Genomic DNA, 15,726 nt, shown 5'->3' with positions numbered 1-15,726 from the left:
CTCGTGACGTTGGGCCGCGTTATCACTTCTCACCTAAAAAATTAGTTTTTGAGATGATAACCGAACGGATCAAGTTTTCAAATTTTTCCAGAATACGAAATATTATAATAAAACATAATAAACTTTCAAATAAGTGCAATCAAAAATAGTTAACCAGTTGGCTGAAAAATAAATTTGCCGTTCGCGATATGTCCATAGTATGCATGCGATATACAAACCGCGACGTAGTTCGCGATTTGTAAATTATAGATACGGAAGTTCGCGATATATGAGAAATCTGGTGTTTTGTAGGCGATTGTTGATGATAGACAAGTCGCGATTTACCTGTGGCGCTGTCCGCAACGATTTTGGAAAGAGAAGAGAAACTAAGCCAGCGGGCAAAACCGAACTAGCGTGCTTTGGACACGACCGCCGCTTTAGACCACTCGGCCATGCGGGCACATTTGAAAAAGGTTGCCACGTGAATGAAGAGAGACCAGCCGGCTCAACCGCCGAAGGCGGGGGAGACATGCTGGTTATCGTAATAATCTTACAAGGGAAGTTCATGACGAGGTGAGTTGAACTTTTTCTAAAAATTGGACCCCTGGTACTTTCGACCCTGTTGATACCAAAAATGCAACAAAAATCAGCAAAATGCTCACGTGAACCGAGTTATGACCCGTCAAACTTTACAATTTGTTCACGTGGTTAAGCTGTTCACGTTTTCATCGACACTTGTGCTGTAGAATTGCAAGTTTGACGGGTCATAACTCGGTTCACGTGAGCATTTCGCTGATTTTTCTTGCATTTTTGGAATCAGCGGGGTCGAAAGTACCAGGGGTCCAATTTTTAGAAAAAGTTCAACTCGCCTCGTCATGAACTTCCCTTGTTAGATAGGTCTTTAAAAGTTTTGAAGCTTGGTACATCCAAAACGCCAGAATGCCAATTTTCAGACATTCCCACGCTTTTTTATTAAAACATTTCAATTTTCTGGACATTGAGAAAAGTAGAATTCAGCATAACTGGTCATGGCTAACTAAGGCTCGTAGAGCATAGAAGATTTTGGTTTAAAAAAAAATTATGAAATTCTCATGGTAGAAAAGGTGCACTATATCAGGTAGAAAGGGTGCACTATATCAATATACCATATCGTATCAAATTTTTTCTAAAACCATATCTTTATATTATCGATTCACGAACACTTGCCAAGGGGTATTAAAGGTGCATCTAATTTGTATGAAATGGTCTCGAAGCGGAAAATTTGATTTGTAGTTCTTCTCAGACCTGCAAAACGCAAAAATGAGACATTTAACCTTTTTCAACGTTCTGAATAAACAAGATGCACCTTTAATACCTCATGGCAAAAACCGATAATAAGTTTGCGTTAGAGCGCCCTTACCACCTCCCAACCTCTTACCAATCAATTCCAAAATTTATTGTGATTTACCCGCAAACTTTCCAAACTCTTCACTAACCCAATCCATTTCCAGAAACGAACTCCCTTACCGACGTGAAGAACCCCTTCTCCACGACAAATTCGCCGCCCCCGTCGGCTACCGGCCGAGCCCACAAATCCCATATCGAACGACCAGTATAACCCAATATCGTGAGACCAGTGCCTAAAATTTACTGCCTTTTTTAAAAAGAATTTTGTGCTCATTTCTCATTTTCGCATTTTTGTACATTTTGGCATTTTTCTAGGGTATTCCCGCCATTTTGTGCTCTTTTTTGTGCTCTTTTTTTATAAAAACTTTGAAATATTCGAAATTCCTTCGCTCCTCCTTTCCCATGTATCTCATTTTCTCCACTCCATCCATTGCTATAAATTTTTGAAATGAAATAAATGAATGCTTTTTTAATAGAAAATTTTGATCACAATTTACAGAAAACTGGGGGAAAACGGATGGCATAAGTCGACATTATTTTAAGACCCGAAAATTTTTTGAAGGACGGAGACCGAAGGATACAGAAAAAAAATTAGAAAAAACTTGGATACAGATTTCAGAATCGATACCTACGGGCGGTTCCCTTTTGAAGGGTATTGGTCAGAAAAATGTGGAAAATTTTGGGATTTTTTGAGAATTAAGGGAAGCTTTGACGATCTTCGTCCAATTTCATTGCGGCTGCCTTTTCTAATTTCTTGTTGTAGTAATAGGACCAGTAGACTATCTGCAAAATTTTAGAATTTGGGTTGTGTGTCTTTCAACAACTTGTGTTTTTCAACAAGTTGTGTGTGTGTGTTTTCAACAATTTGTGTATTATCAACAATTTGTATGTTTTTCAACAAGTTGTGTTTTTATTTCAACACCTTGTGTTTTTTTTTCAACAAGGTGTGTTTTTGAAATCTTTTTTTTCAACAATTTCAAAAACGTGTGTGTGTGTCTTTTAACAAGTTGTGTTTTTTTCAACAAGTTGTGTTATTTTTCAACAAGTTGTGTTTTTTTCAACAAGTTTCAACATGGGGAATAAAACACACAAATTGGAAAATAAACAAAATTGCTGAAAAAAAAACACACCTTGTTAAAAAAAACACATGTTGTTGAAAACACACACACATAGACGATTTTGAAAAAAAAATGTTGGAAGAAAAGAAATGCTGAAAAACTCAACTTGTTCAAAAAGTTTGACAATTTTTCAACAACTTGTGTTTTTTCAACAACTTGTGTTTTTTTGAAACTTTTACTCACATTAAAAATGGCAAAACACGCCGGGAACAATATCGCCGAAACCCTGTCAATCTTCTCGGGACTCCAATTCCAGAAGTCGTGAAACACTTGAAACCTGACAAATCCTCCCCATCTGGCGGAGCGTCTCTCGACAGGCAACATAAATCTCTTTTCGTATCGACATAATCCGGCTGGAGACGCTTCGAAGTTGTCGATCAACTTCTTGTGTGGACACTTCTTTTTCGCGCCTTCATCGTTTTTCGTTTTGTATCCGACGATGGCCAACTCGAGGAGTGATAGGAAGATGAATGTCATTGAGACGAGCATCCAGACGTCGATGGCTTTTACGTAGGAGACACGTGGCAGGTTACGCATGATATTTCCGAATTGGAATATCATGGCGAGTAGGGCGTTGACACCCAACATCGTTCGTGCTGGCATTGCTTTTGTTCCAAGGGAGAATGAGATCCAGCTGGAAAAATGGTAAGTTTTAGAAAATTGAAGCATATCTCAAAAACCTGTAGAGCAATCGAAAAGTTGCCAACTGTGAAATTATTCTCCTTGAAATTTCACAAATTTTGTTATTTGACACCTTTTTGATAGCTCTTAACGCTTTTGAGAAAAGCGTCTTCAAAGTATATAAGGGAGGGAGAGAGACGCAGAGAAGCAGACTCGCTCGCTTCTCTGCGCTCTCCTGTTCTTCTTCCTTCTGATATCGAACTTTAATGACGTTTATCTCAAAAACCTGTAGAGCAATCAAAAAGTTGTCAACTGTAAAAATATTCTACTTGAAATTTTACACATTTTGTTAGTTGAAAACTTTTTGATAGCTATTCACGTTTTTGAGATATGAGCCTTCAACATTTATTGGGGAGGGAGAGAGACGCAGAGAAGACAGACACTCCGTTTCTCTGCGCTCTCCACCTCTGCTAGCCAACTTTGAATGCACATATCTCAAGAACGTGAAGAGCAATCAAAAAGTTTTCAACTAATAAAATGTGAGAAATTTCATTCTCTATATTTTTGTAGTTGACAACTTTTTGATTGCTCTTCTAGTTTTTGAGATATGCGCTTTCAAAGTTTATAGTGGGGGGAGAGAGAAGCAGAGAAGACAGACACCCTCGTTTCTCTGCGCCCTTTTATTTTTTTCGTTTCAACTTCCCCTGACTCACCTAATAAAAATGGTGAGATATGTCGGCAAATAGGCTTGCATAAAATACCAAATATATCTCCTCTCGAATACCAATTTCACGTGTAACTCATCCCACATTCCAGCCGGATACGGTGCCGACACCCGCGTCGGCTCAATTTTAATCAACTCAAAATCGGGAAGTCGAATCCGATTCGTGACGGACACAGGGATCGCCGTCTTCTCGTTCCATCTCATTCGAACCTCTTGGTTGTTGTAGTTGAAACTTTCGTAGATGAGATGACACTCCTGGATGTCGAGTGGGAACAACTCGAGTGATAGATCACATGGTCCTTTGACATTGACACGCTGAAAAATAGAAAATAAGGAAGAGAACGGGCGACGGATTACTCACGTAGTTGACCCATACTGTTCCATTCGGGTAGATCATGAGAAAGACGTTTCTGGAAAAAAGTAGAGGAATTGGGATTTGAGAACTTTTGACAGTAGTCAATTTTCTGGGTTGGGCGGTACACTGGGCTTATGAAATTTTCAAAAACGTTAAGAAGTATGTTGTCTGAGCACTGGTACGATTTTTTAAAATTTTTGAGGATTTTTAAGGTTTTAAGGTTTTTAAGGTTTTTTGAGGTTTTAAAGTTTTTTTGAGGTTCAAAGGTTAAAAAAAAGATTTTAAGAGGTTTTTAAAGGTTTTTATGGTTTCAAGGTTTTTAAGGTTTTTAAAGGTTTTTAAAAGGATTTTAAGGGGTTTTTGAGGTTCAAGAGTTTTTTTTGAGAATCAAAGGTTAAAAAAAAGACTTTAAGGGGTTTTGGAAGGTTTTTTGAAGGTTTGAAGGTTTTTAAGGCTCTAAAGTTTTTTTAAAGGCATTTTAAAGTTTCTGTAGTTTAATTGTAAAAAATTTATTGTACTGATGGAGTATAGGTTCGTTATTATTGAGAAGGGCTAGATCTAGACTCAAAAATTTTATAGCACCACAAGTGAACTTCGGTTAGACAGGTCGGACGATACTGTAGGCTAGCAATTATTCAGATGGGCGGTATTCTTGTCTAGCGATCCTTACGATTGGTTCAGTACGCTAGGTTCATTAATTTTCAAGTACTCCCACCCAAAGAGTTTCCAGGCGGACGGTATCTAGGCTCAAAAATTTCTGTACCGTAACCTTGACCTGTTTAAGGGAAACCTAATTTTCCGTGTACAATTTTTGACACAGGCGGTACCATAAAATGGAAATTTTTCAGATGCCAGTTACAGCTTATGGCCAGAATTCCCCATTAGCGCTCAGCCTTAGTCCAGAATTTTTCGTCTTGGTTTTTTTAATGATCGCTAGTCTATTAGCTCAACACAGTTCTTACAAATGTGCTCCATCGAAATGGCCTTGAGAAATGTCAATTTTTATCTGAGTCTCTCAATTTCGCATGCAATTTTCTTCGGTCTCGGTAGAGCGCGGTTGTAAAAAGCTAATACTTTCCTTGAACACCCTTCCAAACCATCACCTCTTTTTGGAACCCCTAGCTTTGCACCCATCAAGTACAATCCCCCCTTTCCCTAAGACTCCCCCCTCCATTCCTTCGTCCCTTCTCCCTTACTTGAAAGGCGAATCGTGAATTTCTGCAAACTTGCTATTGATAAAGCAGCTATTCGGTGTCCAAAGTCGTTCGAGGACCTGAAAAAGAAAAAAAAAGATAGATACGACTCTCCATTACCAAAATTGGAAGAAGGGGCACTCACTTGATGACTAACTGACAAATTCTGTTTACACGGATTAAGGTGGTCGAATTTGAGTGCCGGATCTAGCCACATCTCGTTGATGTATATATCCATCTGAGATGATTGAGAATTACGAAAAAAAAACATAGAAAAAAAAATGGAAGGAAGACTCACTTCAAAATCATTGGTAATCTCGTTGATTGCTGTGATCGCTTGGACCCAGAATTCAACTTGCACATGGACGCCGTCGTCGTCTAGAATTATAAATGTAGAAAGACTAAAAAACATGATAATTCGGAAAAAAGTTTTCAGATTTTTTCTATAAAGGGAGCTAGACGACTTCGAATTTGCTGAAACCGATGTTATTGACTGAAAGCGGTGTATCTCAACCAGTTTCTGCACGAGAAAAATTTTAATTATAGATTCGGAATCCTCATAGATTCAGCTTTTTAAATATATAAATTTTGTACAAGAAATTTTTGAACGGGGACGTTTTTCACGTATAACAACATCAACCAAAAGTCTCACGCGCGAAACTAAGAGTCCTCTTTTGAAATCGACGTATCTCTGTCAGTTTTTGTCCATATAAAATTTTGAAAATAGATTTGGATTCCTCATGTCTTCAGCTTTTTAGTCATATAAATCTTGTTTATAAACTCGATTTTAAAGGAATAAGCGCAGAACCAAAACGGAAAATTTACAGAACTCCTGCCACATCATAACTTGTCAATGATTCTAATCGGGAATCAACAAGAATTAAAATTAATTTATATGGCTGGAAAGCTACAGTAATGAGGATTCTGAATCTGTTCTTAAAATTTTGGTACTCGAAAAATTGATGGAGATACAACGCTTTGAGCTTGGAGCTCCTAAATTCACCTATAGCAGAAAATCTCGGATTTTTAAAATCTTGTATCTCAGCCAGTTTTGGCCCGAGAAATTTTTGGAAAACAGAATCAGAATCCTCGCGTCTTCAGCTTTTTAGAAATAAAAAATTTGTACCAAAAATTTCGGAACTAGGGCAGTTTTCACGCATGCGGCGCTATAGACCCCAAATCGCGAGTGAAACTAAGAGTCCTCTTCTAAAAGTGGCGATATGTGTGAAAAAGTCTTGATTTGAAAAATTTTGGTGCAAATTTTATATTGCTAAAAAGCTGAAGACGTGAGGATTCTGAATCTGTTATTGAAATTTTTCTAGAACAAAAACTAACTGAGATACAGCAAGTTCAAAATCTGAGACTTTCTGTGAAAGGTGAAGTTAGGAGCTCCAAGCTCAACGCGTTGTATCTCGATAAGTTTTTATCCGTGAAAATTTTTGAAAACAGATTTGGAATTCTCATGGATTCAGCTTTCTAGGCATGTAACATTTTATTTAAAAAAATTTGTTACCAGCGAAGAAAAACACTTTCGAATTTTAACTTTTTTGCAAGGCGTGTGAACCCCTTCTCGGATTATGCAAAAACATTTTCTATTTTTGAAAAGTATTTCTATTCTCGACCATTTTTACCCACTTGGTATCCGGAACTTGTTGTATCCGGTGCCATTCAACAACTTGTCGATGATCGCCGGCTGCCGAGTGCAATTCCGTTTTCGGGTGGACGACGCTTCTGTCACCGGCTCGTCATCGGAGCTCACATTATAATCACTATCAATGATGACTGCACACGCGACTACTTGGAATAGAAGGATAAGGATGAGATAGATGAAGATGAAACTACTCGATGGATTTCTGGTGGTGATGTGCATATTGGAGAGGAAAACTGAAAAATATTTTTATAGAAATTTTTTTAATAGAAATAAAAAAAGTTTTGGCTCTATTCCAGTTTAGATGTCCTTTGAAAACTCGAATGTTCCTTAAAACACTGAAACGTCCTTTTAAATGTTTAGGCGTCCCAAAAAACCATCAAATGTCCCAAAAAAACCATCAAATGTCCCAAAACATATTTAGACGTCCCTTGAACACTTTCAATCTTTTAGTGTTGAAGGGACGTCTAATTATTTAAAACCAAATTTTTGGATTTCAAGGGACGTCTAAATGTTTTTGGGACGTTTAAACATTTTCGCGCATATTTGAAACCCCAAAAGACGCTTAAATGCTTAGAGGGACGTCTAAGTGTTTTAAGGGAGTTCGATTTTTAAAAGTCATCTAAACTGAAATAGAGCCAAAGTTTTTTATAGAATAAAGACAGTCTTGTGACGGACACACAAAGTTTATAGGGATTAGCACTAAAGCTCGAATTTCATATGAGAAATTTTCTTCGTATTTGCTCATTCACCCCACCAAACCAAATCAAAAAGTTATCATAAATAATTAATGGATGAGAAAAGAAGCCTTTTGCGGAAAAAATGAAAAAGAAGAAGTAAAGGAAAAGATAGAAGGAGGAGAAGAAGAACATCAGTTTGTGTGAAAAAGAGGGAGGAGCGGAAGAGAGGGAGATGGAGCCAAAAAAAGGGGGAGGGGGGAGGGAAATGCAGAACAAACCGGGCGGCACAAATCGCCTCCGGTTCAAAAAGGGCGGGGGGTAGTGAATTTTGAAAAGTCGAAAATGTTTCTGATTTCTTGGTCATAGTCTAGGTTACGCATGTCTGGAAGACACGGAGTTTTGGTACTTTTGTGAAAACTATTTAAAAAAAAACCTCAATAATTCCAAACACCGTTTACGGCGTAGCGACTCACGATCTAGAAACCTGGCACCATGGAACTGTACCAACGGCTTTTTCGATAGAGCGCGATTGCATCACTGGCACTCAGCGTAGCAAACGCTCTAACAGATTTTGGTAGTTTTGAAGGTCTGCAAACGCGCTCTAAAGCAAACTTCAAAACATTTTGAGATTTAACGACTTTGTCAAACAGGTGTGAAAATGCGCTCTAAAGGTAATATCCAAACATTCTGTTGTTATCAGAAAAACCTTTTGATTAGGTTTTGTCAGGGAGGTCTGCAAATGCGCTCTAATAAAAAACTCGTATATTCTGGGAGGAGTTTTCACTGCGTAGCGACTCACGGAACTTGATACTGAGTGACATTTTCTTACTGGAAACAGAGACCTGGCACCACGCCAATCTGAGTACTATACCAATGGTATTATGATTTTCAAACTTTCTGAGGTATTGTGTTTTGCTTGTGTGTTAGTCACAAATTAAGGGTCTTGAACGGGTTTCGCTCTGAAAATAAACCAAAAATAGAATTTTCGGCCAAAAAATGAGTTTTTCAACTTTTTTGACTGTGCAGATGCACCATTTCATCGCAAAAAATTTTCGTGCCCGGAAATGTATTTTTAGTTTAAAAATCTGAGATTTCGAACATTTTCAACTGATTTTCGATCAAATGCACCATTATCACCATTTTTGCGCAAAACTTTTTATTTTCTAAAGTTTTTAGTCGAAAAAATGAGTTTTTGAGCAAAAAAAGCGGATAAAGCTGAAAAAATGACTCAAAAATGGTGCATTTGGTCAAAGCCTATTTTCCAGCCACTCAGGGAATTGCAAAAAAATGCTGCGTAGCGACTCAAAGGCGATACTGAGTGAAGTTTATCAACCTTGGCACCCTGGTAGTGCGATAAGGTGCAATTTCGCTGAGTATCACGTTTCAAGTCGCTACTCAGTGAATTTTATTTTTGCCATAAGCAAGTTAAGCCTGTTGAGCGTACCTCTAACTCCGCCCCCTTTTCCTGTGATCCTGATTTCCTGATACCTCTCAATGATTCCCATTCCACGTACTTGACACGTTTCCCGTAAAAATACATAGTGACTAGAAAAAACTCTACTCAGAAAACAAAAACAACTGAACTGAAAACCTTCTCTAGCCGTCTCTAGACAGAGCTTTTAATACGGAACTTATAATTTTTTTCACTCTTTTTTATCTTGACAAAAGTCTAGAAAGAAACAAAAAATAGTTTGTCTAGCTCAAACTACACGACTTTTTGAGTCATCCAAGTCAAAAAAATGGCAAAAAAATAGGGAAAAAGACACGCTTCAGGTGTCTAATTAAAGTTGAGAAGTTTAGTTTTCGGGCGGGTTTTAGTCTGGCGAAAAAATATATTGACTTTCGTTTTAATAGGTTTGAAACGAGGGGAAGACTACACGTCATCTGGATAATATGGAGCCACTGAAATTAAGCAATTAGGAAGTTTTTTTTGGAAGTCAAAACAAAAACCCCTCTAAATATAAATAAACATTTCCTGATTAGATTGGGGAAAAAACCGGAAGAATAACATGACGTTTGATAGGTGAATCATAGAGATGCGATTTTTGATGTAGGGAACTCAATTACCCGGCGGGCAATTGGACTTTGTCATGTCTGGATGGAACGGAAAGAAGGTTTTTTGGGAAAGAGATTGGTTTACTACAAGGGAATAGACATTAGCTAGTGAGAGACGCAGAGAAGCCAGACACTCTCGTTTCTCTGCGCACTCTACATCTGCTACCTAACTTTGACTGCCCAAATCTCAAGAACGCGAAGAGCAGCCAAAAAGTTGTTAACTATAAAAATAATCTACTTGACATTTTACACATTTTGTTAGTTGACAACTTTTTGATAGCTCTTAACGCTTTTGAGATATGCGTCTTCAAAGTTTATAGGGGAGGGAGAGAGACGCAGAGAAGTCAGACACTCTCGCTTCTCTGCGCACACTACCTCTGCTACCTAACTTTGAACACGCGTATCTCAAAAACCTGAAGAGATCTCAAAAAGTTTTCAACTAAAAAAATTTGAGAAATTTCATGCTCTATATTTTTGTAGTTGACAACTTTTTGATAGCTCTTAACGCTTCTGAGATATGCGTCTTCAAAGTTTATAGGGGAGGGAGAGAGACGCAGAGATGACAGACACTCTCGCTTCTCTGCGCTCTCCACATTTGCTTGCGAATGCGCAAATTTCTTGAAAACAGAATATAGACAGCTGGTGACAGTCGGCTAGAAATTGCTAACATTTTCCGTTTTTGACAGTTTTTCGAGGTTATTTTTGACCAATTTAAAAAGATTCGGGTTTCCCGTTAAAAATAGGATAAAATCAATGAAAAATTGACTGGAAACCGGAAAATGAACGTTTTTTGTAATTTTTCCTAGTTTTTGACCCAATTTCTAGGATTTACAGGTGAAAATAGGGTTTAAAAAAGGGGCGAAAAAAATAAGGGGAAAATTTTTGAATCATCAGTCTGTGAACCTAAATCTCCAGTTGATAACTTTTTGGTTATTCTTATAGCCTTTGAGATATACGCAGAAATCTGCAATAAGAAGGAAATAGAGAGAGCGCAGAGAAGTCACACACTCCAGCTTCTCTGCGCTCTCTCCCTCGCTCCTCTCCCTCATCTCTTGGTATCTTTAAATGCGTGTATCTCGAAAGCTTGAAAATCTATCAAAAAGTTGTCAACTACAGAAATGTAGTCCTTGATATTTTCTACAAAAACCATAAAAAAATTTCAATTTTTGACAATTATTTGAGTTTGTAAATTACAGTCAAAAAACGACACTTCACAACGCTCGATCGTTCTAGCACTAACTTTACAGGGTCATATCTCAAAACTCTGAATAGCTATCAAAAAACTGTCAACTACAAAAATGAAGCTCTTGAGTTTATCTACTCAAAATTTTTTTTAAAAAATTAAAAATTCACAAATTTTTTCCATTCCCGAGAAACGTCCAAAATCTGCAAATTTCCTACAAAAACAGCTAAAACTTGCATTTTTAATTTACTGGGAAAACAAAAACATGACGTCCAATTATATAGTTTGAATAATATCTACTTTAACTGATTATTCCTTGTCACGCTATTGATAGATAGTGAAAGAAATAGAGAGAGAGACGCAGGGAAGTCAGACACTCTAGCTTCTCTACGCCCTCCTCTCTTTCTCTTGGTATCAGGCGCCTAACTTCAACATCGCGTATCTCGAAACCTAGAAGAGCTATCAAAAAACGTTCAACTGCAAAAGTGAAGTCCTTAACTTGATCTACAGAATGAATACAAATTTGTCATATGGAAACATCATCTGACACCGTGGCGCCACAGTGAGGAAATATTTTGTGCAATATATTTAGAGCAAAACTTTACATTTCTCCAATAGACAAAACTTAAAAGAATAAAAGGACAAAATATTCGAAAAGACCAAACAGCTTTCTCTCTCGGGATGAAAAATTAAAATACGTCAAAGTACAACTGGAGTTTTTTCCGTTCCCCAATGGCGTTCCTCCCTCTCCCGAAAAATTCATTGACGGTGTGAGAGTGAAACAAAAGAAAATGAAGATGTCCCAGAGGCGTCAACGGATGACGAATGGCTTGGCACCCCAGAAAAAAGACAAAAAATAAATAAGAGGCCGACAAAGAGGGGTTCATATGGAACATACACGAACAAAAAGTTGCCACGGCTCAAAGGCTTTCCCTTTTTCTCCTTGGTGATATTTTGTACTAGTCACGGAGTTGCTCTTTGAGCACACTTGACAGGTTTGCTATGTCTAGATGTCATTAATTTCAAGAACAAGACGAGGTCGTAGATCAAAAAGTTTTTGGAAAAGACGGAGAGGTGCTTAGAAAGTTTTGAGCTAAATGAGTATTAGTCGTTCCCTCCATTTCGTTTAGTTGTTTGACTGAGTGGTCATCAATGCCTATTATTATTCTTAACGGCTGCTGACGTCTCTAATGAGTGAGAGACGCTTCTGGAAGCAGGGGATGAAGGCTTTTCGAAAATAATGGGTGAATAAGCAATGAGCATTTTTATGGTGCATCGGCAAACATTTATCACAACCCTTTTAGTGGCGCCTGGGATTTCACTACCATAGGTCAGGCGGTAACAAAAATTTTATTGAAATTAAGTTTTATGAAAAAAAGTATTTAGCGATAAATAACTACATTTTTAATGCGATATATGAAAATGACAATCGTTTTGACCACAGTTCTCACTGGTAGTCAAAATAGACTTAAATGTAAAAAATCCAAAAAAAGTTTCCGACAATTTTGGACTTTTTGGGCAAATGGTCCGATTTTCGAAGTTGTCGGAATATAGTCAAGATGGAGCTCAAAATTTTGGGAATTTTGTGGAGATTACGAACATTATCTTTATTTCTGACGTTATTGTTTCAGATTTCTGATTTCACCTTTTTTTCGAATTTTTTTCCAAAAAAATGTCATATAAATGGTGCATCGACATAGAAAAGGCGCGCTACCTTTACATTTATCACAACCCTTGCGGCGGAGCCCCACCCTCACTCCTATGGTGCAACTGGTAACAACGGCGGCCAGCAATCTGATGGTCGGGGGTTCGACCCCGACTTGCGCCAATTATTTTTGCATCTTTTTATTGGTATGGTTAACTAGAAATTATTGAGGTAAAACTTGAAAATTGACGAAAAATAAACTTTTTTCAGGGACTCAAATAAATTTGGTGAATAAAGTGTAAAGAAAAAACAAAATATATATCAAATTTTCAAGATATGATGAAATACATATATATATATATATATATATATATATATATATATATAAATGTATAGATAATGATAGAGCTGAGAAAAATTAGAATTTTCCACCAACTAGCTCAAAATTCTTAACTCGAAAAAGAGAAAATGAAAAAAAAGGTTTCAAAAAGTTTCTTTCCAAAATTTTTAGGTAAACTTTTTTAAGGAAACGGAAATCCACATGACGTGGAGGTCTAAACGAAGAAAAAGAAAACGATCAAGAATCTGCAGGAATACGAAAAGAGAAGGTGTTGGGAGTGAAGAGAAGTGCGTGAGAAGGAGTAATCAATTTGGAGGGTGTTTTTGGATTAGATGGGCGGAAAATGGAAAAGTAGAAAAAGAAGAGTTCAAAATGACTTAAGAACACCGAAAAACAATTTGTCAGTTCCCTAGTTAAAATGTTGGTCTATTTTGAGAGTGCGTCACGAGGACGGAAGACTTGAAACTTTTTTTGGTTTTAAGCTGAAAATGTAGGAAATTTCAAGAACTACATTTTTGCAGTTGACAACTTTTTGATAACTATTCTAGGTTTTGAGATATAGGCGGTTAAAGAGAGCGAGGTGCCTTGATATGAGGGAGAGGAGAGAGAGAAAAAGAGAGAGGAGGGCGCAGAGAAGCTCGAGTGTCTGACATCTCTGCGTCTCTAATTTTTGATAGAATGATAGTAAATCCTCAATTTAAATGCAGATTTTAATAAAAATTAAAGCAGTCTTTGGAGATAGAATAACTGGATTAAACTTCAAGTTTGAACTTTTTTGGGAAAAAACGACAAAGTTTGAAAAGCTCTAGTTGATTCAGAAATAACTGGATAAGATTGAATTTTAATTTTTTAATGTAGATCAATCCCTGCGGTTTATTTTTGCAGTTGACAACTTTTTGATAACTCCTATAGTTTTTGAGATATGCGTCTTTAAAAACGAGAACACTTCTCAATTTAGACGAAACCTTTCTATATAGGAACGTGCTCCACACCGTCAGTTTTTATCAAAATTCTTAAAATTTTATTTTATTTTGTAGATCAAACCCAGATCTACATTTTTGTAGTTGACAACTTTTTGATAGCGCTGCAAGCTTTTGAGATATACGCGTTTAAAGATAGGTACCTTGAGATAAGGGAGAGAGAGCGCGCAGAGAAGCTAGAATGTCTCGTTTCTCTGCGTCTCACCCCTTCTCGACAAGCCCGCGGGAACCCTCATAACTCGAGAACGTGAAGAGCTATCAAAAAGTTGTCAACTACAAAAATGGAGATCTAGGTTTGATCTACACATTCAACAATGTATTTTTCAATTTGGGCTAAACCGGATTAAGTTATAAGCTGTCAAAATTTAACATTTTTCCAGTAAAATTAAAGTGCTCTATCACTAAAAACATGCAAGAATCTCAGTAGCATTTTTTCCAAAAATAAAACAAACATATTCTAGAAGTCAGAAGGTCAAATAAGAAATGTGTCTACACATCTTCTTTTCTCCTTCAGAAGACCTTCTTGGGGTGAGCGGAAAAGCGCAACACCGAGTGATTTGCTCAGTGGACACAGGGAGAGAGCTCATCTGATCGTAATTGCTTCTGATGCCTACTACGTCGGTCCCCCCTCCTACTTCGCCACCTTTTTTTTGATGCATGAATGTTTTAGGTGACTTGAAAAAAAATTGTCACTGCAAATTTTACAACATTTCATCGGAAACAAGTTCACAGGGTCAGTTTTAGTCCATATGTCTAGTGGAGCGCATTTGCACACAATTTGATAGGTTGAGTCGCCACTCAGCCAAATCGCGGGCTTGTAACGTGGACGAACAATTGGGAGTTAAATTTTTCTCGCTTTTTTTCGGTTGCAAAAAAAATTTTGGGTAGATTTTTCGAATTTAGCGCTATTATCACGGAAATTTTTTAGGGACCCTGTGAAACAAGTTTTATGAAAAAAAAAAGTAAACATTCGTAACTATTTTTTTCATGCGAAATGTGAATATAACAATAGTTTTGGCACAGGTCTCACTGGTAATCAAAATGGACTTATATGTTAAAAAAAACCAAAAAAAGTTTTCAGGACTTTTTTGGGAAAATCTGAAGTCTGAGACACAAATAAACACTAAATTTGGATTCTCCATAAAATTTGCAACATTTTTCACCTTTTTTTCGCTGAAAACGGAAAAGTTCAAATTTAGACACCCGGGGTGTCTAAAAAATGGACCGATTCTCGAAGTTGTCAGAATATGGTCAAGATGGGGCTCAAAATTTTGGACATTTTGAGGAGATTACAAATATCATATTTATTTCTGTTGTAAGTGTTTCAAATTTCTGATTTCACCTTGTTAGTAAAAAGTTGAAAAAAAAATTTTCGAAAATTAATCACCATCGCGGCAGCACCGTTATGGCGCAACTGGTAACAATAGAACCCACCAATCTCACATCGGGGGTTTATTTTTTACACCTTATTATTAGTATAAGTAACTAGAAATTATTGAGTTAAAACTTGGAAATTCTGGTATTATGAAAAATGTGAATTCTCAAAATAGCACGTTTGGCTCTGGCACCACTTCCCGCCAGAAACTTCCGATGCAAGAAGTACACGTCGAAAGTTCAGAAGCGGTGAAGCAGCAAGAAAGAAACATGAAGACGGAAATCGGGACATCATAGAACTTTCTTTTTTTATTTTTTCGAAAATATTTTGGAAAACGAAAAAAAATGGGGGAGGTAAAAAGGTGTAGAGAAGTGGATAAAGAGAATTTTTATCCGTTTTTTATATTGATATGTGCATACATATGTATACTCACATAATATTGGC

The 15,726-nt window shown here is 37.1% G+C and overlaps 2 protein-coding genes across 2 annotated transcripts; one reads left to right on the top strand and one right to left on the bottom strand.

The window, feature by feature from the left end:
- Positions 1-301: 301 nt before the first annotated feature.
- Positions 302-1,602, top strand: GCK72_016656 (uncharacterized protein; the record flags this gene model as incomplete). Its single annotated transcript, XM_053731611.1, has 2 exons — positions 302-552; positions 1,470-1,602. The coding sequence occupies 2 exons, from the start codon at positions 302-304 to the stop codon at positions 1,600-1,602; spliced, it is 384 nt and encodes a 127-aa protein (XP_053580524.1).
- A 459-nt stretch (positions 1,603-2,061) lies between these two features.
- Positions 2,062-7,246, bottom strand: GCK72_016655 (uncharacterized protein; the record flags this gene model as incomplete). The annotated part of the gene is made up of 8 exons (XM_003092053.2): positions 2,062-2,148; positions 2,667-3,117; positions 3,818-4,143; positions 4,190-4,238; positions 5,380-5,456; positions 5,522-5,614; positions 5,675-5,754; positions 7,012-7,246. The coding sequence occupies 8 exons, from the start codon at positions 7,244-7,246 to the stop codon at positions 2,062-2,064; spliced, it is 1,398 nt and encodes a 465-aa protein (XP_003092101.2).
- Between the last annotated feature and the right edge of the window lie 8,480 nt (positions 7,247-15,726).

Source organism: Caenorhabditis remanei, chromosome V, assembly GCF_010183535.1.
Source record: "Caenorhabditis remanei strain PX506 chromosome V, whole genome shotgun sequence".
Classification (NCBI taxonomy): domain Eukaryota; kingdom Metazoa; phylum Nematoda; class Chromadorea; order Rhabditida; family Rhabditidae; genus Caenorhabditis; species Caenorhabditis remanei.
The sequence above is the reverse complement of the archived record's forward strand: the minus strand, read 5'-3'. Positions and strand labels throughout refer to the sequence as shown.